The sequence below is a fragment of the Oryctolagus cuniculus genome, chromosome 15, assembly GCF_051225735.1.
Source record: "Oryctolagus cuniculus isolate XC-2025 breed Fujian yellow rabbit chromosome 15, ASM5122573v1, whole genome shotgun sequence".
Classification (NCBI taxonomy): domain Eukaryota; kingdom Metazoa; phylum Chordata; class Mammalia; order Lagomorpha; family Leporidae; genus Oryctolagus; species Oryctolagus cuniculus.
Genome location: NC_142881.1, coordinates 54,460,619 through 54,486,183, shown reverse-complemented (window position 1 = coordinate 54,486,183; position 25,565 = coordinate 54,460,619). Strand labels below are relative to the sequence as shown.

At 43.4% G+C, this 25,565-nt stretch overlaps 1 protein-coding gene across 10 annotated transcripts in view; it reads right to left on the bottom strand.

The window, feature by feature from the left end:
• Positions 1-25,565, bottom strand: part of ZNF365 (zinc finger protein 365) — a 143,495-nt gene that overhangs the window by 45,165 nt on the left and 72,765 nt on the right. For 4 of the 10 annotated variants that reach the window (XM_089314098.1, XM_051823284.3, XM_070057701.2 and 1 more), the window contains exons 1-3: positions 18,094-18,274; positions 15,664-16,419; positions 1,004-1,184 (exon numbers count right to left, since the gene is read on the bottom strand). In XM_089314098.1, the coding sequence (XP_089170224.1) occupies positions 1,004-1,184; positions 15,664-16,406 (924 nt within the window). In that variant the 5' untranslated portion in view covers positions 16,407-16,419; positions 18,094-18,274. Of the gene's footprint in view, positions 1-1,003; positions 1,185-15,663; positions 16,420-17,868; positions 18,301-25,565 lie in introns of those variants that run through there. The other 6 variants (XM_089314097.1, XM_051823292.3, XM_089314099.1 and 3 more) reach the window with 3 other exon arrangements.

The following is a 25,565-nucleotide window of genomic DNA, read 5'->3' as shown; positions in this document are numbered from 1 at the left end:
GAAGCTGGCATCCCATCTGAGCACTGGTTCAGGTCCCGGCTGCTCCGCTTCAGCCTGGCCCAGCACCAGCTGTTGTGGCCATTTGGGAAGTGAAGCAGTGGGCAGAAGATCACTCTCTTTCTGTCTCTCCCTCTTGTTCTCTGTCATTCTGCCTTTCAAATAAATTAATAAATCTTTTAAAAAATTGAAAAAGTGCAATAAATAACGAGGCTGTTATAAACATATCATTTTGGAGTATCAAACCTCTTTTCTTTAGCTTTGCTGTTTGTATCACCAGAGAGGGCAAAATGAATAGCTACCTCCTTCACCTAAGTATGGTTATTTGTACTTCCTCCCACCCTCCAAAGAGACCATGGAGTTGATCAAGCCACTTATGAAAGTCTGTATTTCCACATCCAGGGTTCTCATCTGGGATTGGCTCTGAGGATTTCTCAAGTCCCTGAAATGACATGTAAAATTGTACACAGAAACCTATTACAGTGCTATGACCTGTAAACTTTCCTATTGTTTTGACAAACTACCTACAGAATGTCCAACATATAGAGATGACTGAACAGCATTTGCCTCCCTGTTAGCGAAAAGAAAAAATGGTATGTGGCTGCATCTTGCTCTACTGAGAGGGGCCAGAGCTTTCCTAAGATTCTCTGGCAGACTCCAAAACAGAATAAACTTCTAACCCACTGGAACATCAAGGCTGCAATGAGTGATTTCTTTGGATACTTCAAACTCTGATATTTTACAAATACAAAAATAATGCTACCAACTCCACAGGGCATGGCGTGGGAGAGTGAAGAACTGGAAACGGTGCAGCCAGGATTTAGCTTACTTCCACATGCCTTGGATTCACCTCTATCACTTTCCCAATAGAGACACACCCAGGCAGGGCTTTCAAATGATGTCTGGAAAGTTGCTGGCAGGCACCTGGCTTCCTCTCCCTTAGTCCTCAACCCACTCTCACAGAACACGAGGACCTCACACTGGTGGCTGGGCCACTGGGACTCACCACATGCTCGCTGATGTCACGGCCAAAGCCGGAGGTCTGCTGGCTTTGATAGTACTCTAATTGCTTCTCGGCCAGTTCTACCCGCTGCAACAGATTCTCAATGAAGTCCTGGAGCCGAGCTTTCCCTTGTACCTCCTTCTCTGCTGCTGCTTCCAGAAAATGGTTGAATGTGACAACCTCTCTGCAAGACAAAAATGTCAGAACACAACATGTATTTATTGGGTACCTACTATGTGTCACCGTCCTAAGCAATGCAACCAAGGCAACCACAAAAGAAATAAAATTTTAGCTTAGTGATTATATTTGGGGATTATATTTTAGCAGAGGGAGATAGTCACTATAAATATGTATTTCAGGTGATAAGTGATAAGAAAATTGAAAATGGGTGCCAGGAGACAGAGTGACCAAGAAAGGAAAGGGGTCATATTTTAGAAAGCAAAATCAAGCCCAATCTTTTGGATGGGGTAACATTTGAACAGAACCTGAAGGAAGCCCTGAAAAAAAAAAAAAAGCCATGCAGATACCCAAGAAGAGCAAACCAGACAAATCTGGGACACATAGATGGGTCGGAGACATAGCAATGAGGTCTGCATGGAGAGGGGAGCCAAGGGAGGACCTTCGAGGTCACTGTGAGTATTCCAAATTTTATTACATATAAATGGGAAACCACTGGGTGCTCTTGAGACAAATTCTGACAGAATTTTAAGTCTAGTTGCTAAGGATAAAAAACCCTGAGAGGGAGCATATGGAAACAAGAGACCAGGCTAATACGAAGGTAAGGCACAGAATGATGTACACTGTCCCATAGTGAATTTTGGAGCCAAGAACCAAACAACCACTTTGATGTCAGTCCAGAGTACACTGGGAAAGCTACTCTAGCACTGACAGAGAAGCAATGGGCAGGTTGCCCTACCCTACAAAACTGAGCAAAATACTTCAAAGCAGACGCCTCATTTGCAACAAAATGGAGGTATCTGGAAAGCATCATGCTGAGTGAAATAAGCCAGTCCCAAAGGGACAAATATCATATGTTCTCCCTTATCTGTGACAACTAACTGAGCACCTAAAAGGAAACCAAGTGAAACTGACACTATGAGAAACAATGACTTGATCAGCCTTTGTCCTCACTGTCAAGGACCAGCTTATTATTTTATTCTTTTTAGTATTTTCTATTTTCTTTTTCTACTTAATACCATTGGTTGAACTCTTTAATTAACACACAATTATTCTTAGGAGTTTAAATCTAACTGAAAATTGATCCCTGTTAAAAATAAGAGTGGGAATAAGAGAGGGAGGAGATGTACAGTTCAGCACATGCTCACTTGGACTTACCCCTAAGGGTAAAGCTAGAAACTTGCCATGGACTCTAAATCCCATTAAGTTGGCAGGTACCAATGCTGTCTTACTAGTTTAAAGTGATCAGTTTAAGTTCATAATTGATCATAAAGATAGGATTAAGTGTCAAAGGGATCACATAAATAAGACCAGGGTCTGCTAATAATTAAAAAGGAGAGAATGATCCAACATGGGAAGTGGGATACACAGCAGACTCATAGAATGGCAGATGTCCTGAACAGCACTCTGGCCTCAGAATCAGCCCTTAAGGCATTGAGATCTGGCTGAAGAGCCCATGAGAGTATTTTAGGCATGGAAAGCCAAGACATTGTGGCAAAAAAATGACAGAAATGAAAGATCTCTGTGAGTGAGATCCCAGCAGAAAGAATGGGCCATCAAAGGAGGTACCTTTCTCTGAAGGGAGGAGAGAACTTCCACTTTGATTATGGCCTTGTCTAAATAAGGTCGGAGTTTGTGAACTCAAGAGGTTTCCATAGCCTTGGCAGCTCATGACAAGAGGCTCAGGTGATTACTGACATCATAAATAAGAGTGTCAATTGTTAAATCAGCAACAGGAGTCACTGTGCACTTACTCCCCATGTAGGACCTCTGTCCTTAATGTGTTGTACTATGAGAATTAACGGTAAAACTAGTCTTCAAACAGTACTTTATACTTTGTGTGTCTGTGTGGGTGAAAACTGCTGAAATCTTTACTTAGTATATACTAAGTTGATCTTCTGTATATAAAGATAATTAAAAATGAATCTTTATGAAGAATGGTATGGGAGAGGGAGTAGGAGATGGAATGGTTTGCAGGTGGGAGCTGGTTATGTGGGGAGAAAACCGCTATAATCCAAAAATTGTATTTTTGAAATTTATATTAAATAAAAGTTTTCTAAAAAAAAAAAAAAGCAGACTCCTTTAACTGTAATCTATAATTCTTTGTAGATTCTCAGTTCCAGAAAATCTCTGATTTATCATCTCTTCCCTTCTATTTTTAATGGAAGTATGAAAATAATGTTTCTGATTTGTAAAATACACAGTCTTGATAAAAAATGCAAACAAATCAACAATATACACAAGGAACTATCATCTGGAACTCCATGATCCTGAGATTGCTGCTGTTCACATTTTGGCAGCCATGCTCCTGAGTATCTCTTTAGGAATGCATGCCCCTGCAGCAGCACCCCCCAGCCACACACAGCTCTTCTCCTTGTCCTTTTACCCTCCACTGCCAATTCCCCTCTCCCCCAGACCAAGCACCAGGTAGTCAGCTCTATCAAAAGATCACATCATCATGGTCCTCTTCACTTTATTGCTGTCACTTAATAAGAACTCGAGCATGTCCTTTCAGGGATCCCCTTTGAATGATATGTCATCCCCACTGAGGCTAATGAATCCCAGTTTTATTCTCTGACGTATATAGCATTTCCTTTAAGTGTTTTTAAAATCTCCCTCAACAATCAAAGAATTCTCCGTCATTGTTCTGGTCACACTCAACTTATGCAAAGTCAAGACTTTATAAAGACTTTGATCACTTTCTCTATGGTCTCTTTCCATTTAGAATAATGAATCTTAATTTTTGTATATCTAACCTCATTCAGTCAATCTAGTTGGTAAATTAAATTTGTCTTCCCTGTACCTTCCCAACTTCCACTGAATCTTTATTTGCTACTGAGCTCCATACTTGTTTGGGAGTAGAACTTCAGGGAAGTCTGACTCTGAAAGTTATAGTCTTATATAAGATCTTTGCAGGATAACTGGATAGTTCCTTTCTTCTGTATTACTACTCAGAATAAAGTTAGTGCCACTTATAGAATTAGTCATGATTTTTCTGTTACAAATATTTACTTCACACTTGGCCATATTGAAACTTTTCTGACACTTCCTATAGTTACACATCTCTGAAAAATCTTAAGGATTACATATTTGTAATAATAGAGAGCAGACTGGCTCTGAGAATGATTCACTGAAAAAATGCTCCCGATACCAGCTCCTCCTCCCTCCTTTTTTTTTTTTCCAGTTTCCTGTCCAGGATGAAACATAAACCTTAATCCCATAATAGTTCCATTATCCTTCAGTAGCCAACAACTATCCATATTAGAGAAATGAGAGTACTTTTAGAGAAGAGCTTTTTTCATCATCAAGTTTCAAGTTTATTTCCAGATGTTTCCGAATGAGCCCTCAATAGAAGACTTGCACTTTCTAAGGCCCTAGTTATTCAGGCTATGGACACAGCCATTTTTCAAGCCTGCTGTCATTCACATTGACTTACTAGGTGAGTCACAGATCTTCAATAATAGCCAGAGTTGAGGGTCTCCTCAGGTGCTATACTCAGCCTTGTCATGTCCCTAATATGGCACAGATCCTCCAGATACAATATTATCACAGTAAACACAGCTATAGCTTCCTGCTTCTAGCGTAGCGTTAAGGCTTCCATTCATTTGGAGTCAAATCATCACACAGATTTCCTGGGTGAATCAGGAAACAGTCTCCAAATTGTATTTACAGAGAAAACAACAAAAAATGAAAACAAAAATAAAAAATCTGGGCATTTTGTTTTAAATTCATTTTTATTTATAATATTTACTATATTCATTTTATTACAGAAATATTTCACATTTATTGTGGGAAATAGAAAAATGACCTATTGCAGGATCCAACTGAGCAGGAGCTGAACTGGTTTTTTGTTCTCTGCTCTAAGTCCATTCATTACTCAACATAATGCTTGAAGATGCACAATATATTTTTTATAATATTTACAAAGGTCAAGGGAAACACCAAAAATTAATCATTACTCCAACCCTCAAATGTTGCTCCCCGTCTTCGTGGAGGAACGACACAGGACCCTGCGCTGTTCTTTTGTCTGCTCGGCCCTTCCCGGGTTTGCTGCTGGTTCTTCCCGGGTTGGCTACTGTCCCTTCCACCTCCGTGGAAGGGCGGTTCCCCCTGCCACATTCCCCACTTCCGCGGGGGAGCGGCACACCGCCGGCCGGCTCTCTCGGGGGCTGCACAGGTGTTCCTTCAGATAGATGTTCCCCTTAGATGTTCCTGGTGCATGTTGTCTCTCTCCTCCTTTATAGTCCTCTTCCACCAATCCCAACTCTGCTACCCACACGCCAAGTACGCTGCTCTCCTCCAATCAGGAGCAGGTCCTACAGTTTATTGGTTGAACTGGAGGCAGCTGTGTAGAAGCTGTTTCCTCCTCTCCCAGCGCCATATTGTGGGAGAGCAGATGCATAGAGTAAGTCTTAATTCCAGTAACTTAGTCTAGTCCGAGTTGCTCCCCACACTCAAAGGTAATGATTTTCAACATCCTGGCATATTTTTTTCCCAGTCTTTTTTCTCTATGCATATTCACTTTTCTTGGCCTTTCAGGATGTATAGTTTAGAATATCAGAAAATAGCAGCATTTAATAGTTTAGTCTCCCAGCAGTCACATTCCAAAAGCAACAGAATAAATATGAATGCAACAATGCTTATCACTGTGACTGTAACTTTAAATTATATAATGTTTTGCTACTGATTTCATATAAAAGCTTTAAAAATTAATATTAGTACTCCTTGCCAATCATGGAATGTTATACCATGTTGTAGTAGGTTTTGCTAACCTTCCTCATCCAGTTATATCCTTTGTATTTTTTTAATCAACTTGGCACTCATGCTAACCTAATTTCAGTGTGTTAATGCATAACATCAACTAGGAGAGAAAAAAGACAGTTAAAATAAATCTGACGGTTTAGGAGGATTTTGTTTTTAAAAAAAGTTAAAACATACAAGGCAGGGGCTGGAGAAATTCATCATTTTGAGATTGCGTAGGGTATCTTGATTAGAAGAAAACTGTATCAAAGCTAGGATAACAACATGTTTGCACTTTTCAGATCTTCCTTTCAAATCTACTCAGTCTGGAAGAACAAGACCCAGAAACACCTCTTATCTCCCCAAGGAATCTTGGGAACCTTATGAACGGAAAACAAAAGAGGTTTAATCATACTACATTTGTTACCCTTTTAATTATTATACTCCAGACAGTAAAATATCCATTCAAAGTGCGAGTCAGACTAATGGACTTCAATGAATGAGAGAACAAAATATTCAACAATATGGTTTTTAGATCCCACACTGCAATTAATCTCTATGAAACTACCAACTGTTATGTTTTGGCATAGCACAAAGCAAAATATTCATTATTATCTGAAACGTTATTAAAATATCCCTCCATTTTCTCTATTTCCTTACTAGGTATCTGTGTGAGATTGGATTTTCTTTAACCAAATCAACAAATCTGTAACATACTGAAGTAGAACTCTTCAAGATGCCTTCTATGAAGTCAGACATTAAAAATATTTGCAAAACCTTTAAAACAACATCATTCTTTCATCAGGTAATTTTTTGGGAAACAGTTCTTAATAAACACATGTTAGTTATGTTAACATGCAGTGGATTCGTGTAGTGGGAGAGGCAGACATTAAAAGAAGCAAATACTGAAATAAATACATTACAAAGCTGAGCTGAATGTTATTTAAGAAAACAAATACTTTGATGTCATCAGACAGAATAGTCATAGACTTGTAGGGTTTTATTTTAGGTTCTCAAGAAGACCAGATGAGAAGATAAAGACAAACCAGAGGGAAATTCAGTCAGGGTGTGGATAGAGACCAGCTTTGGGGAAATTAAAACTTCAAATGTTTCCAAGCCACTTCCAACCCAGTATGTGACTATCATTTATTTAAAGAAAAAAGGGCTAACTCCTATTAAATCTAAGGTTTTAAGTTTTAGTGGAAAATATGCTTAGTAAAGAAATATTGGACCCTCAAGAGGAAAAAAAGATATTAAGAAACCGACCTTGAAGTTCGTTATTATATAGATTGAGTGTCAGAACTAGAAATCTAAGTATTGAGACTCACAGGCATTCAGAAACCAGTACAGTGGGCAGGCATTGGTCTAGCAGTTAAGATGCTGGTTAAGGGGCCGGTGCTGTGGCATAGTGGGTAAAGCTGTCGCGTGCAGTGCGGCATCCCTTATGTGCGCCGGTTCTAGTCTCAGCTGTTCCACTTCGGACCCAGCTTTCTTCTATGGCCTGCAAAAGCAGTGGAAGATGACCCAAGTTCTTGGGCCCCTGCACCCATGTGTGGATCAGTGCAGCTCTGGCCACTGAGGCCATCTGGGGAATGAATCAGTGCATGGAAGACCGACCTCTCTCTGCCTCTGTCTCTCTGTAATTCTGCCTTTCAAATAAATAAATAAATCTTAAAAAAAAAAAAAAAAAAAGATGCTGGTTAAGATGCCTGCATCCCATATTGGAGTGCATGGGTTTGAGTTGCAGCTGCAGCACTTGATTCTATCTTCCTATAAGGTACTGCCTCAGTGGCAGCACTGATGGTTCAAGTAGTGGGGGTCCTATTACCAAGTGGTATACCTGGATTGAGTTCCCAGCTCTTGGTTTCAGCCTGGCTCAGCTCCAGCAACTATGTACATCTGGAGAGTGAACAAGCAGATAGCAGTACTCTCTCTCTGCCTCACAGATAAGGAAGGAAGGGAGCAAGGGAGGGAGGGAGCAAGGAAGGAGGAAAAAAGGAAGGAAGGAAGATAGTAAAAGATAGTAATAAGGCAGTCCCAAAAGGACAAATACCATATATTCTCCCTGATCTGTGATAACTAATACAACACCTAAAAGTTAATTTATAGAGGTGAAATTGACACTTTGAGATGCAATGACTTTGAACAGCCCTTGTCTTGACTTTTTTTTTTTTGACAGGCAGAGTGGACAGTGAGAGAGAGAGACAGAGAGAAAGGTCTTCCTTTGCCGTTGGTTCACCCTCCAATGGCCGCCACGGCTGGTGCGCTGCGGCTGGCACACCACGCTGATCCGATGGCAGGAGCCAGGTGCTTCTCCTGGTCTCCCATGGGGTGCAGGGCCCAAGCACTTGGGCCATCCTCCACTGCACTCCCTGGCCACAGCAGAGAGCTGGCATGGAAGAGGGGCAACCAGGACAGAATCCGGCGCCCCGACCGGGACTAGAACTCGGTGTGCTGGCACTGCTAGGCGGAGGATTAGCCTAGTGAGCCGCGGCGCCGGCCTGTCTTGACTGTTGAGGAACATTTTTTTCATACTATTTGTTGAACTCACTTAGTATACAGTTAGCGATAAGTGCATAAACTTAATTGAAAATAGATCTTAAAAAAAAAAAAAAAGAATGGGGGGGGGGGCGGTGCTGTGGCGCAGTGGGTAAAGCCACCACCTGCAGTGCCAGCATCCCTTATGGGCACCTGTGAGAGACCTGGCTACTCTACTTCTGATCCAGCTCTCTGCCATGGCCTGGGAAAGCAGTGGAAGATGGCCCATGTCCTTGGGCCCCTGCAACTGCATAGGAGACCCGGAAGAAGCTCCTGGCTTCGGATCAGCTCAGCTACGGCCATTGTGGACAATTGGGAAGTGAATCAGCGGATGGAAAACCTCTCTCTCTCTCTCTCTCTCTCTCTCTCTCTGCCTCTCCTTCTCTCTGTGTGTAATTCTGACTTTCAAGTAAAATAAATAAATCTTTTTTAAAAAATAAATAAGAATAGTAATAAGAGAGGGAAGAGGAAGAGCGAGAATGCAGGTGGAAGGGTGGGTAGGGTGGGAAAAATTGCTATGTTCCTAAAGTTGTATTTATGAAAGGCATGAAGTGTGTATACCTTAAATAAAGGGTTTCTGGGGGAAAAATAAAAAAAAGAAAGTAAGCAGGCACAAACTGAAAAAGCCTTTTATGTATGGACAAAGCTTTAGTTAGCAAAAAATACTGATTCAGTCATGCACTCATTCCTTGGGTAGTATGACTGTAAGGTCTGAAACACGTAATATTATTTCATGTTTTACATATTGAATCCCCTCAATTACTTCTCCTGAAGTGGGTTAAAGACAAGTTAATTCAGAAAGGTCAAAGCCATGATGCTATCATGTGAACAAGACATCCCAGAAGCATGGGTACAGATGAATGGAAATGTGGATTAATACACTATCTTGTTCACTCCAATTCTACATACGCACTGTGAACGAGGCACCCCACACTGTTCCTATCACATTTATAATCTACTATCCACAAACTATGTCTTAAATCTACTTGACTCCCTTCATCCTTGCACTGGGCCAGGCACTCATCCTTTTGGACATGCTGTTGCCTTCCCAAGCCCTCATTCTTAATGAACTCTGTCCCCTCGAGCTCTCCTGCAGGGAATCAACCAGGTGCAGGTGAGATGCCTACTCTGATCTCCTGCAGAACCTAAATCCCGCCAGAAGGTGCATCACAGAGGACCAGTGTGCCATTTGCCCCCCGGATCATAAAATCATAAAATCAGTGAGCGCATGGACCTTGGCTGCTCCTTCATTATGGCACTGCAGCACAGGGGCTCCCTAATAGGAGATCAACCAATTTCTGCTGAAGGCATGCACTGTGCAGCTATGCCTGGTTGAGACATACCCAACAAAAAGATACTTAGGTCTCCTTTTTCCAGACAAGTACTGTAGCATAAAACCAACAAATAACCTACAAGTGCCTCCTCCAGGAGTGGAGGTGGGATCTAAAATTGATGCTGCCCTTCTATTCTTAAACCTCACTTTAGCATGGGCTTCTCCTCCCAAAGGCAAACCTCTACCAAGTTATTTAACTTTCATCTTGCATTACTGATTCATGAACCTTTTCAGAGGTATATGACATGATAAAAATATCTCTAGCTAAAAATAGTCTAGCTATTGATCACAGCATGTCAGACAGATGGTAATGTCAGCCATGAGGAAATCCCAAAGCAGGGGTGGACCACTTCTAAGTACCAGAAGCCAGGCTGCAAACTCGGAGCCGAGGGTTAGCTCCCTTGCTCCCCACAGGTCCAAACCTGCACCAGCCACACATCTGAGCCACCGTCCATCTCTACTTTTGTTGGTTGTTCACTTCATCTTTCTTTTTTGACTTCTTTGAATAAACCATTATACTTCTCAATAAGAATTTTTTAAAATAACTCCAGTGAGAAAATCAAAGTATTCTTATTGGTTTTAAGTAGATCCATACTTTATTGTAAGCCCCTTAGGCCTAGAGAGGCAGAGGGTGGGTGGAAAAAAGAGGAATGGTACAGGGAAACTGAGAACTAAGGACACAGAAAGGTTTCTTAGGTTTCTGAATTTTACCATTCACCATTTCTAAGAGGACATGTTGGATATCCAGTTGATCTTATTTGAGTTTTTAAGTCCACATGGAAAACAGCCTGAAAAGAAAAGATCCCATTTATATAGGCAAATCAATAATGTGGGGCAAACAAACTCTTCTCCATCCCACTGAACTCTGCAGCTAACATATTGTTCCTCAGCCTGCTGACTGTGGACACCAGGTTGTCAACTCAATGCTTTAGCTGATCAGAACTTGGGACATGCTTAATTCAATGGCAAGAAGGTTGAGTTGTGCAAAGCAAGTTACTATGTCAAACTTGCCTTTGAAAGGTGAGCACTCTGCAGCAGCTTTGGATAGCACCCTAAATGGGAGTTATCCGCTCAGGCTGCCCTCTGTGTATCTTTTATCATACCCACTAATGATCTATTTAATGTCTGTTTTCCCTTTTGGTCTATAGGTTGCATAAAAATAGGAGCTGGGTTCACTGAGTTTATTACTGTGTGCTAAGGACTTAGAATAGCACGTGGTACTGAGCATGTACTCCATAAAGATTTGTCTTCTGCATGGCCCCAACCTAGGGACAGGACACATGATGAAGGCAGAGAGGAACCTTATATCTATTGTAGCTCCTTAAGGAGCAAGATGGAAATTAGAGATGGAATCACACAGTAGCCTCTCACTGTGATCCATGGCCAGCAATGGCACAAGCCCCAGCATAACTGAGCATGGACATTCAATTAAAAGCCTCTCCTGGAAGTTAGACACCCTGGGCTGAAGTGTTTTGGAAGCTTAGTATCATCACCATGCCTATGACACCACCATTTTCCAGCTTTCCAACACCTGTGATGCCAGTTGGCATTTATTTATTCACATCGGAAAAATAAATGATGTCACCTTGGCAGCCCTCTCAAAATAGCAAAGAAGCCCATTCCAAAATGGGCCACATTTGGTATTACATAAGTCTTTATGCTTTGGGCAAATATCACATTTTCAGAAGTCTGGCGGGGACACAGAGAACAAATGGAAAAAGCACTCAGCAGAAAAGGGAAATTGGGTTCCAGCTTCACTTTGCAACTAAATCTACTGCTCTGGGTCCTATTTTTTTGTGTGACTGTAAAACATGTTACCCTGAAAGGGACAGATGGTGCCTTCCAGGTCTAAAATTAAAAGGCACACAGTCCACTCAGGGGCCATCTCTAACAGCTCTCCCTACAGCTGTTCCTCCAATGTTACCCCCTCAGTCCTCCAACACAAATCCCACCCTTCCTCCTTATCCCTTCAGTGGGATTTCTCCACAAGGGAAGATCTGCCCTGTCTCATCAACCTGAAACTGTGGCTTGTATTTAAGCACTTGTAAAGACTAAAAGGGCAAGTTCATGGGTATACATATTCTTGCCATGTAGAGTCTACATATGCCTTAGGAGAAAATATCAAAAACTGTATGTTCCTCACAAACACCTAGCACCATGCTAGGCACATCGCAGGTGCTCACTCAGGACTTCCCAACCTTTTTGACAGAGGAATACAGAAGTAATTTGTGATTACTGTTATTGCACTCAAATTCTCCAAACCCCAGAAGACCAACTGGGCCAGCAGCTCATCCACTATCTACGTCCATCTTTCTCGCCAAGGTATTACCTTACTGCAAGGCTGCCAGATTGATTTACCTGATTACGGCCAGCTCTGACTACTCCTCAATAAGTAAACACCTATTTCAACAGGACTTGTAAAGTTGTACTCTCTTTGTGAGGACAGTGAACAGCTTCTTTCTTGGATTTGCACTTCAGAAACACACAGATACCTCTCTGTAGGGGTCTAATGGGACTTCCCAGTACAAAGCAGAAAACTTTCCCAATTCAAACAATGTCCTCAGTTACAATGTGCATATGTACATATATTTTTCTATAAGCCTAGTTGATTGGGTCTATAGATGGCCTCAGGGCAGAAGTAGCCCTGGAGTCTTTTATTTCAGTTTGAAAGGATTTTTAAAGTTGAGAGGAAAATCCATAAGCAAAACAAAACAAAACAAAAAAACAGCAAGAGAGTTTTCTAGAATGTTATTTTTTTTTTTCAACTAAATCTGCCATCTATGTTTCAAAGCAACTTTAGCATTTAAGTCAATTTCAAATGGGATAGGAATTACCCACTTTCTCCCACAAATGTACCTCAGAAGCTCATGGGGCAGGGGAACTCTGGCAGGGGACCACAGCTCCCAGTATGTACCTTGGCCAAATAGGGCTTTCTTAAGGCCACCTCTTTGTTGGAAGGCACAGTGCTGTGAGGGAGTGGCAAGGAGGGAAGGGACCAGCTCAGCCAGGCAGACTCAGTGAAATCAGTCATCAATGATGTGGCAGATGGGCAGCTGCATCCCCATTCAGATGGGGGCGGGAGAACAGGCTAGACCCTGTGGACACTGATGGCCCTGTCCACAGTTGCTCTCTTAGACCAAGAGCCCCAGTGTCCCTCCTGGAAACAAGACTCTTTCAGTACCATTTTATGCATACAGAGAGTGATTATTTGGGATTTGAATGTAGAATCTGAGAGAACAGATCCAAATGAAGGCTTAAAAAAACACTTTATATTTAAAAATGTAAGGCAATTTCACTATATTTTTATTCAAAGTTGTAGTTTAAAAAAAGTATTGTTTGTTTCTGTTAGTCCAAAAGTGACATACTAAAAATGAACTCACAATTTGCTCTCAGGTATATTCACAAAAATGTGATAAAGATGTATGAGAATATATTAACTGAGGCACTATTGTTAATACTAGGAAAATAGAATAGAACTATGTATTCATTGACAGCAAACTGGTTAAATCAATCATTATGCATCCACACCATGGAATACCATGCAATAACCAAAAAGAATGGCAAAATTCTGTATTCAGTGTTAAAAAATATGCTTAAGGCATATGATGTTAAAATAAGAACAACTCTGTGCCAAGTGGCAGAGTGGTGTGGGTCATGATTCCATTTGGAAAAACACAGTAGCTCTGCATATATGAATAACATGATTGTATATAATAGGAAAGGTCTAGAAAGACATTTACGGCCGGCACCATGGCTCAACAGGCTAATCCTCCACCTGCGGCGCCAGCACACTGGGTTCTAGTCCCGGTCGGGGCGCCAGATTCTGTCCTGGTTGCCCCTCTTCCAGGCCAGCTCTCTGCTTGCTGTGGCCAGTGAGTGCAGTGGAGGATGGCCCAAGTGCTTGGGCCCTGCACCCCATGGGAGACCAGGAGAAGCACCTGGCTCCTGGCTTCAGATCAGCGCGGTGCGCCGGCCGCAGTGCGCCGGCCGCGGCGGCCATTGGAGGGTGAACCAACAGCAAAAGGAAGACCTTTCTCTCTGTCTCTCTCTCACTGTCCACTCTGCCTGTCGGGAAAAAAAAAAAAAAAAAAAAAGACATTTACTGAACTTGATAGTGGCTGGCTCCAGAGGATGATGTGGACCATGCTTGGAGAGGAGGGGGTATTTTAGCACACACAGTTCCATCCTATTAAATATTTTTTTAAGTAAGTATGTATTTGTTTCTCATCTGGTGCTCACGTGACAGTCTTGGGTTAACTGTAACATATTACCATTATTGATCCATGCATGACCACTTTTATTTAGTTAATCAGTTATTTTAAATAATAAAGCACCCTTGAGCCCACTACAAACAAAATTTAGACCTTGACAATAACCTACATCTAACCATAGGATCCTCTCCTCCATCTTCTTGTCTTCCAACACCCAATTCCACATTCGCTATTTCTTTTTAAATTACTTAATAAGATAAAATAAAAATAAATGTAAAACATTAACTCAGTTGCCTTTTAAACTGCTCTGGAATCAAACAGAAATGTAACACCTTTAATTCTAGGCTTTTCTCTGCACATAACACAGCCCATCCTCCATTTTTCCAGTGGTGCAATATTGGTCACCCTGGTGGCCACTGAGCTCAAGACACTAACTTTCCACCGGGGAATATCAGAAGCCAAAAAAGAAACTTCTTTCATTAGAGATCACATCCCTGTGAGCAAAGTGAATCAGTGGCTGATTTAAACCCATCCTAACTATATAATTTTAGGCCTCATCTGAGCAGAGCTGGCTTCTCTCTAGGTAGAATGAAGGCATTTGTGACAGCAAGTGATTTCTCAGGAAGTTTTAATTATCACATGTTAAGAGATAACATGACACAGGAGAGTACCTGAGGGCAAAGAAAGGATGAAATTAAACCAATCCTTATAATAGAACACAAATGATGTGGAAACCTGCCATCCAGGATGTTCTAGTCCACCAGTTTTTATTCTAACAATTTTTAGGTCATTTGATTCCATGAATTCTGAGCCACCGTTTAGAATGGAATCTGACCATCTGCATTTGTACAATACACCAAATTATTATGTATTGTGTTAAATTCACATTTGCTGATAAAGAAATGCTTTTCCAAGTATTATGACTTTGCAAGTACTATCTTCGAGTAGCACCCTCAGTTAAGAACTAGTATCAACTTTTTGCAAGTGGACAGGACTTCTTTTTCTTGCATCATCCATTATTTCACATAAAAACATTATCAAACCTAAATCACAGAACAATCGCATCTGAAGGTCTTTCCTGTGAATTTCCTAACATCTGCTTCTTCCACATACACATTATAATTAAATGGGTTCTCAGTGATCAACACTCAATTAACATGAGTGGACAATCCAAAATGGCAAATAAGTCAAAACTACCTATAGATGGTGCTTGTTTGTACATTTGAAGAAGACAGCATCTCATGTCCTTGACTTTATGACATGGAGACAGTCAAGAAAAAATGGCTCTCCTAGCATGCCCTTGCTGACTTCCTGTTCAACTCACCTTGCACACTGGGAATGGATTCCACCATGGGTAGACTGTGTTATTCCTCTAGCTCAAAAACATGACCTGTGGTGTACAGCACCCAAGGTGACAAGGAGTTACACATTTTAAGTCTAATGTTGTTGGGTTATAGATCATACACAAGAGATTAAATAACATCAAAGCCCTATGCCTCTTTGTCCCATGGGAAATGCAGCCACGTCCCCTGTAAATAATGAAAACCAAATCTTGCTTAACTTTTGCTTGTGGCTTTGTGCCGGTGGGGGTGTGGGTGGGTGGGGTGGCAGTTGGGACTGCCTAAAGCAATGGGGTTAGCACCTTGTGTTTCAGCACCACTTACTCCTCTTTCCTTAGAAGCTCCTCCTCCGATTCTGTCAGGCGTTGCCTCAGCGTAGCGATCATTTCCACAGCCACATCCACCTGTCTGTTCAGGGCTCGCTCTCGTCTCTGAACTTCCTGCTTCTTCTGAGTCAGCTGCACGAAAGCTGCCCGAACTTCCAGCAGTTCAGCCGTTTTCTGGGCCAACTCTTTGGTGAGTTTATCAATTCTCTTCTCGATGGTCCTGTCCACAGCCTCAACCATCCGATTGAACTTTTCTCTGACGTGTGCCTCGAAAGCAGCTTTGGTGTCCGAAGTGGGGAGTCCTGGACTTGACCGTGGCCCATCCACCAAGTCAGTGCGCAGGTCCATGGCAGTGTAGGTCTGCACGTAGGACACAGGCCTCTCCGCCACCACCTCAAATGGCTTCCGGTCCTTGGAGTGTTCATGCGAAACGCTGTACAAGTTAACATAGCTGGGTCTCTGCTTTGCCGCTTGGCCACCGCTCTGCAATTTCCCCTGTTGCAGGAGTTCTGTGGAAGTGACCAGGTCTGTGTCTTTGAGCGACGGGAAGAGGCTGCATTTTGTCAGGAGAGTTCTTTCTTCATAGCTGTGACTGAATTCCAGATGGGCCCTCAGGGACGACAAGCTTCTAAATCTGGTGTGGTCTCCACACCTCGGGCAGCGGAATGGCAGGCACACAGCAACATTCTCGAAGGACTCCTGCCAGGGATATCTGTTTTCCTCAAAAGCCTTCTGTTGCATTACTCTAAAAGTCCTAGGAGAGGGGGAGAAGTAGTTTACACGTCTGTTGGGGGAAAATGCTACTGAGATGACTGCTGCTCACCTCCACGAGGACAGAGGCTTTTGGCTTTCAAGTGACTTTGCCTTACAATAGTGCATGCTGATTTTAATGTTGAAAACTATAAACCCCACAGGCCAGATGCAGCCCATGCATTCACTTCTGAACCATCCGCTGCTTCTTTTGCACTACAGTAACTAAGAGGAGCAATTAGACAGACAACTACAAGTTACAAAGCTGAAAATGTCTACTAGTTGGCCTTTACAGAACAAGTTTTCTCGCCATGCCTAGGATCAAAACGGGCGGGGAACAGTTCCTCTTTGCAGATGAGAAAATTGGAGCAAAGAAGTAAAGTAATGAAACCAAGGTCAAATGGTGAGGGACAGATGGAGAGGTGGAATTCAAGTTACCTCCCTCTTGAATTTGGTACACGAAATGAGAAAGCATCCCTACTTCACTGATGCAATCCAGATGAAGCAAAAGTTCCAAAAATGAGGGAAACTCACACAAACTGTCAAAGTAAAGGTCCTAGGAGAGCAAGCTCCGCAATCTTTCCTTTAAGGACAGGAAAGGTATTACCCCAGCTAGGCACAGCAGTAAGCGCACAATCAGCTGAAAAATTTTCAACCTGAGATTTTGCTTTTAATTTTTCCCCCTTTAACGACTGCTGTGACGACATAAATCTGTCTTATCATAGTGATGACCCCTACACTTCAGCTTTATTGAAATTTGGGGACTCAAGATGCCAAGTTACCATTTGGCATGAGTAGGGGCCAGGCCAAGATGCTATGATGCCAGCATGTTGTGCATCGATGGATGTCATCTCTGATCCCGCTTTAACACGACACACTCTAGAGCAGGCCAGTGTTTGAACCACGCAGGTATCGGCATAACTCTCAGTAACAGGAAGTTCTTGCTTTCTTGCAGGATTTCTTTTTTAAATTTTCACCCTAGCAACCCAATTCTGCAAGTACTGCACATTTATTCCCTTCAGGAATGGCTTCTGCGCAAATTTAACAAGCATTGGGACCCCACACAAAGGTGCCCAGCTGGGGTTTTAGGGTGAAAAGTGTCCTTATTGGGTTCCCAACCTCTTCAACAGCAGAGGCGCCCACGATCCCCTGACAGGTAGGCGGGCATAGCTTCCAGGTTAAGCCTCTGGACTCTAGGGACGGGAACCTCTTCCTGTGCTACACTGGGATGTTTAAGGGTTGGTTTTCTGGGGATGAGAGGCAAATTCTGGCCCACAGCCGGTCCCAAGTCATTGGCCAGAGGTGGTCGAAAGCGAATTCTGAATTCTAGGGGGTAGCGGGAAAGGGAGCTATCCCTAGATGCCGGAATGGGTCCCCACTCCGGCGCACGCAGGCTTTTATGGGCCCAGGGGAAACCCCAGTCCCTGGGGTTATCGGAAAAGCCCTCACTTACTCCCACAGAGCGGGGCCGGCTGGCGGTCGCTCTGCCTCCGGGGTCTCCGCTCTTCCGCCTCCGCTCCGCAGCGAGCCCAGGTTCCCGCAGGTGGGGCCGAGAAGCCGGCTCTCCTAACTCCTCTCCAGGCCGCGGAAACGGGAACCCTCCCTAGCCCGGCCGCCCCGAGCGCCGCGCCCGCGGGGGCCCGGCGGTGGGCGAAGACGCCCGGCGTCCACCGCTTACCCGACTTGTTGCTATAGCCGCCGCCGGTGCTGATGCTGCGGGAGCGAAGCGGTTTTCAGCAGAGCCGTAAATCAGGCTGAGCGCGGCCCGCTTCCACCCCCTGCCGCACCCCCGCGCCGGGACCGGCAGCGTCCAGGGCGGAGCGCGGCGTGGGCAGCCGGCGGAGGCGGCGCTCGAGGCCGCTCCGGGCACCGCGCGTCTGGGCTCTGGCGCTGCTGCGGCGCCGCGGCGACACCCGGGCGGGCGACAGCCCCATTCGACCCCGCGGCCGGGGAGCGGGATCCTGCTCAGGATTCCGCTGACATCACCGGGGAAGACGCTGGGGCCACTCCCGAGGGAGAGCTGGGGAGACTGTGCCAGCCTCGCAGGCGCTGCGTTCTCTGCAAGCTCTGGCCAAGCTTGTTTTGCACCCAGTTATTGGGGTTCGAGATGGATGGAGCACGGCTGGAAGGTCCAGGCTTTTATGGCGCGACCTCCTCTTCCCAGGCAAGGGGGCGAGTACTGTCCCAGATAACTAACCTGGGGAGGCTGCTCCAGGCGTGGGAGCCCACTGTCCTGCAGCCAAGTTAGCAGGCAGGACCAAGTCTAGTAAAGGAAGGAGGCTCTTAACGTTAACCGTTAAAACAAGAACCCCGCCTGCACCCCCACTTCTGAGGGGGCCTCTCTCTTTCATCGGAGAAGCAGTTTGTCACCCTGAAGAAGAGATTCACTTCAGAATGACCCTGATGCCTCAGCGAGTCGGATTTTTGTTTGTATGTTTTAATATACTTTGGGATACCCCTAGTCTACCTCCTGAGACAGGAGACCAGGGTTAAAAGTTACTGTTGGGTTTTCTTGTCATCTGCTTGAATACCGTTTTTTAAATAACGTTAAATAGCCCAGTAATTATCTTGCTTGGGATTTTAATTTTTTGGACAAATGAATTTTTCACATCAGTGTATTTAAAAGCCCAAGCACTGGAATCAGACTTGATTTAAACCCTGGGTCAAGCAAATGCACTTTTCTGTGCCTAGGATGTCTCATCTACAAAATGGAGGTAGTTGGGATGATGGTGGGGATGGCATGAGGTGAGGGTGAAGTGCGTCCTGATCACATCAGCCAGCAAGGCTGTGTTTCATTTTTTATCATTATTCCTTCGGTAAGAGAGGGCCTCCCTGCCTGTGAAAAACTGGAAAGGGTATTCCCCTCACATAAATCAAGATGGGCAGTGGTGCTGGGCCCTCTTTTAAAATAATGATTTTATCGAAGGTACCTTTGACTTGCTCTCAAAGACACATTTAGCCCAGCCATCAATTCATTTAGTAAAAATCTTTAAAGTCTGAAAGGGACACACAATGAAGAGCCAGGTCATCTTGGCCATGCTCTGGGGAGAACGCAGAGTAGGTGTCCACAGCAACCCTTGGGTGTTCTACAGAGGAAACGCTCCTGGGTTCAGGCTCTTCCCATTTCTGAGGCAGCTGCTTGTTTTTTGGGCAGTCCAGATCCTTTCCCATTACATGAAAAGATGGAGAATGTCAAGGGTCTTTTCTCTCCCTGAAAAGGCCATAAATATGATCAAGTGATTCTGGATGGATTGTTGTGTCCAGGGTCGAACTGAGCATAGTGGGAAATTCAACTCTGACCAGCATTTGGGACCTTCGGACCACTGGGTCTCCCAGTGTCACCTGTGCACCACCAGCAGCATGCATATCACTCTGGCAACTTGTTAGAAACGCACAGCATTTGGCATCAGACATACTGAATCGGAACCTCTGGAGCCCTAACTTCTGCAATCCGTGCTTTCATAAGCCCTCCGTGATGACTGTGATGAATGCTCAAGTTTGAGAACTTCTGGTTTACACAGTAGTTAACAGATTATCTCACAGCAAACCAGAGAAATGTGTTCTCTCCATGGTCACTGTGTTTCTCAGTGCTGAGCACTTTATAATCTCATTTAATCTTTTTTTTTTAACTTTTATTTAATGAATATAAATTTCCAAAGTACGGCTTATGGATTACAATGGCTTCCCCCCCATAACGTCCCTCCCACCCGCAACCCTCCCCTTTCCCACTCCCTCTCCCCTTCCATTCACATCAAGATTCATTTTCAATTCTCTTTATATACAGAAGATCAGTTTAGCATACATTAAGTAAAGATTTCAACAGTTCGCTCCCACACAGAAACATAAAGTGAAAAATAATAGATGATTTTTTAAATGATGATGAAATCAGATCAGACATATTGTCATGTTTAATTCCAGTGAGAGTCAAGTTGGGAATTGATAATTTCTTCTTTTTTTTTTTTTAACAGAAGATCAGTTTAGTATACATTAAGTAAAGATTTCAACAGTTTGCACCCCCATAGAAACACAAAGTGAAATATATTGTTTGAGTACTCGTTATAGCATTAAGCCTCAATGTACAGCACATTAAGGACAGAGATCCTACATGAGGAGTAAGTGCACAGTGACTCCTGTTGTTGACTTTACAAATTGACACTCCTGTTTATGGCATCAGTAATCTCCCTATGCTCCAGTCATGAGTTTCCAAGGCTATGGAAGCCCCTTGAGTTCTCCGACTCTTGTCTTGTTTAGACAAGGTCATAGTCAAAGTGGAGGTTCTCTCCTCCCTTCAGAGAAAGGTACCTCCTTCTTTGAAGACCTGTTCTTTCCACTGGGATCTCACTCACAGAGATCTTTCATTCAGGTGGTTTTTTTTTTTTTTTTTTTTTTTTTTTTTTTTTTTTTGCCAGAGTGTCTTGGCTTTCCATGCCTGAAATACTCTCATGGGCTTTTCAGCCGGATCCGCATGCCTTAAGCAAACTACAGGTTTTTAACTACTAAGTAGCACTCCTGTTTCTGATGAGGAAAATAAGGTTGTGAGAGTGACTTACCGGGGCCAGCATTGTGGCATGGCAGGCAAGCTGCCCCCTTTGACACCAGCTTTCCATAGAAACAACAGTTCAAATCCTGGCTGCTTCACTTCCAATCGAGTTCCCTGCTAACGCTTCTGGAAAAGCAGAAGATGACCCAAGTACTTGGGCCCTTGTAACCACTTGGGAGACCCGGATGAAGCTCCTGATTTTGGCCTGGCCCAGTCTTGGCTGTTGCAGCCTTTTGGGGAGTGAAGGAGAGGATGGAAAATCTGTCTCTGTCTGCAACTCTGCCTTTCAAATATATAAATACATTTAAAAAAAATGAAAGAGACTTGCCTAAAGTTGTATAGCTAATAAATAACAGAATCAGGATTAGTAGGTATTTTAAAAACTTATATTCTTCTGTGCCACATTATGCTGTTTTATCCTGCCTCCAAGGATCTTACTAGGAATATGAGAACAAGTCATATATACAGGATAAATTAGATACACAGTAAAAGAAAATCAGGGGCAGGTATTTAGCTTAGCAATTAAGACACCTGTTAAGATGCCAACACCTCACACTGGAGTGTGTGGGTTTGTTACCTGGCTCTAGCTCCTGTCTTTAGCTTCGTGCTCATGTGTATCCTTGGAGGCACTGGTCCTTGCCACACATGTGGAAGACTAGGATTGAGTTTTCAGTTCCTTGCTTTGACCCAGCCCAGCCAGCCAGCCTTTGTGGACATTTGTGGAATGAGCCAAGGGATGAGAATGCTCTCTCGAGCTCCCACCCCACCCCCCACCCCAAATGAATACATTTTGGAAAAACCATCTTTCTCAGAAAGACAATTTTAAAATACAAAACAGAAATTAAGTGGTTAGGTACCTGCAGAGCTTGGTATCTTGCATGGTACACAGTAGATGTTCAATAAATATTTGTAGAGTAATTAATAATCATGGCTCCCACCTTCAGAGTACATACAATGTGTCTGACTCTACTTGTATTTGCACATACACATTTGCACATATCCAGTGTTTGTTTTTTTAAATTTTTTAGTTTTTGACAAGCAGAGTTAGACAGTGAGAGAGACAGAGAGAGAGTTATAGACAGTGAGAGAGAGACAGAGAGAAAGGTCTTTCTTCCATTGGTTTATTCCCCTAATGGCAGCCACAGCCGGCACTGCACCAATCCGAAGCCAGGAGCCAGCCAGGTGCTTCCTCCCGGTCTCCCATGCGCATGCAGGGACTCAAGCACCTGGACCATCCTCCACTGCCCTCCCAGGCCACAGCAGAGAGCTAGACTTGAAGAGGAGCAACCGGGACTACTACCCGGAGCCCCAACCGGGACTAGAACCCAGGATGCCAGCACTGCAGGCAGAGGATTAGCCAAGTTAGCCACGGCGCTGGCCCATATCCAGTGTTTGTTAAAGTGAGACCCCTGGGGCCGGCACTGTGGCATAGTGGGGAAAGCCACCCCCTGCAGTACTGGCATCCCATATGGGCACCAGTTCTAGTCCCGGCTGCTCCTCTTCCAATCCAGCTCTCTGCTATGGCCTGGGATAGCAGTTGAGGATGGCCCAAGTCCTTTGGCCCTGCACCTACATGGGAGACCTGGAAGAAGATCCTGGCTCCTGGCTTTGGATTAGCACAGCTCCGACCATTGCAGCCATCTGGATAGTGAACCAGTGGACAAGAGACCTCTCTCTCTCTCTTTCTCTCTCTCTCTTTCTCTCTCTCTCTCTCTCTGCCTCTCCTTCTCTCTGTGTGTAACTCTGACTTTCAAATAAATAAATAAAAATAAAGTGAAACCCACTTTAACAAGAGAGCTTGTCAAAGTGCAGTTGAGTTGCCTGGAACCTGAACTAATAGATTGGAACCTATGGGTGTGGCCTGGAAAACCTGCATTTTCATCTATCACCCTAGGTGACACTCAAGACCCCTAGGGTTTGAGAAACACTCCACTTCTATGTTAACCATCAAGGCAGTAATTAATAGCCCCTTGTGCAGCAGGGAAGATGCTGCTTGAGATGTAATGAATGTTGCTGAAGGTCACAGCATACATATGTGTCAGAAATGGTAAGGATCTGAAGCTAATTGGGCCTGCAAAATCTAGGCTCTTTCCACTGTCACTGTGGAAGGAAAGAAGGAGGAGGGGAGGAAAACAGGAAAGGCAGAAAAGAAAATAGGACAGGAGAGAGGAAAGAAGGAGAGAGGAAAGAAGGAGGGAGGGGAAGCCAAATGATTGATACAGAAAATAGATTTCATTGAGAAGGGAAAGAGCGTTGCAGGCTGGGGCAACCAGAGAATCCACTCTGAAAGACCTAAAACTGAATAGAAAATTATGAGCCCCCTTTCTTGTGTTTACAGAATAACAATCATTCACCATGCTCAGAAGGACTGCCCTTCAAATACAGAGTTCTTGAAACACAGAGGTTGTTTCAATTTTTAAAAATCTATTTATTAAATATGTTAACTACATTTGCCAAAAAACAACCTTTAAGAAGTGAAGAAGAAAAGCACCCAATACAGTGGAGTAGGGAGGGAGCTTACTGCTCTAGTCTAGGAGAATACAGTTTTAAAAAAGTGAACAGACTTCAGTCTCAGGGAAGAGTTAGGGAGAAAATGGCAGAGGAAACTCTATGCAAATTAGAGGGACACATTGGGCCTATGTGGAGGGCGGGGTTGCCCACAACTCAAGACCCCAGCAGCCAAGAGCCTCTGCACCAGCGCTGGAGAATGAGGTGAGACTAGACCACAGCAGCCCAAGGCACTGGGAATAAAGCTGTAGGAAGAGCCTACAGGGAACCAGGCTTGGAGCCCTGTGGCGAACAGTGTACCTGCCAAACTAGAGGAGGAAAAAAAGGGGGGTGGACAGCTGCACCAGCTCATGTCTGCGCCCAGCAACCAGCTGAGTGGAGACTCCTGACTGGTGGGGAGAACTAACAGTGGGCTGGGAGCTCGTGACTGTGGGAGGCTTGTGTGCTGGGACTGTGAAAACCTGAGGCTGTGTGGAAGAATGCACGGTGTCTGGGACTTTGGGCAGTCACTGTGAGAGACACCACATGCTCAGGGCTGCCTGATTATCTGGTGAGGGACATTGCTGGGGAATCTGAGCTTACACTGAGGACTACACAGATCCTTTGTGTGGTCCTTGGGACAGAGTGGACAAATATTATACCCATGGGGGCCAGCACTCGGGCACTGGTCTCCTTTGAGGAGGGGGGCTCAGCTGAGAATAAACCTCCCCTCTGATAAAAAAAAAAGAAGAGATTTATCATGCCAAACTTGGAAGACACCTCTTCACCTTGGAGAACTGAAGTTTCCTGGCCAAACCCACCACATGCCTTTAGATATTAACTGAAAGCAGACACTCCATTTATCTACAGAGGAATAGTACAAAGATAAAAGGCCCCACAGTGAAAAACGAAGAAACCAATTATTATCTCCACAAATGCCGAATAACAAACAAACCAATTCAAGAAACAAGAATAAGGAAGACAACATGACACCCCCAAAAGAACACATCACATCAATACTAGATTGTGAAGATCACCAGTCTGAAGAAATGCCAAAAAAAGAATTCAAAAAATTAATCATAAGATTACATAGAAGCAATCAGAAGCAAACGCACAAACTACTGAAATCTGTAAATGACATGAAAGAAAATTTCTCTAGCAAAATTGAGATCTTAAAGAGAAATCAGTGTGAAATGAAGAATTCAACAGAACAAATAAAAAATGCAATGGAAAGCCTTAACAACAGAATCAATGAAGCAGAAAAAAAGAATATCCAACTTAGAAGACAAAGCACAGGAAAAAATAGTCAAAACAAAAACAAGAAAAGGAAATTAGAAAACTAAAAAACACTGTTGGGAATCTACAGGATACTATCAAATGTTCCAATATACGGGTTCTAAGAGTTCCTGAAGGTATGGAACGAGAAAGGATTAGAAGGCCTTTTTAGTGAAATAAGAACAGAAAACTTCTTTAATTTGTAGAAAGAAAGGGACATACAAGTACAGGAAGCACATAGAACTCATAATAGACATGACCGGAAATGATCTTCAGCACGACACACTATAATCAAACTCACCACAGTGAAGCATAAAGAAAAGATTCTAAAATGTGCATGAGAGAAATGCCAGATTACCTTCAGAGGAACTCCAATTAGACTCACAGCAGACTTCTCATCAGAAACAGTACAGACTAGGAGAGAATAGTGAGATATATTCCAAGTCTTAAGAGAAAAAAAAAAAACTGTCAACACAGAATACTATAGCCTGAAAAGCTCTCATTTATGAATGAAGGTGAAATAAAAGCCTTCCATAACAAACAGAACTTGAAAGCCCTGCAAAAGACGTTTAAGGATGTGCTGCACACAGAAACACATAAACATGGTCATCACTATGAAAGAAGGTAAAGGAAGAAAATCTCCGAGGAAAAGTTCAAAGGAAATTCAAAGTAAAAAATAGGAATATTTTTGGAAAAATGGTAAGGCCAAGTCCTACTTATCACTAGTCACCTTGAATGTAAATAGCCTCAACTCTCCAGTTAAAAGACACAGACTGGCTGATGGGATTAAAAACCAAAACCCATCTATTTGCTGCCTACCTACAAAAAAAAAAAAAAAAAGAAAAGAA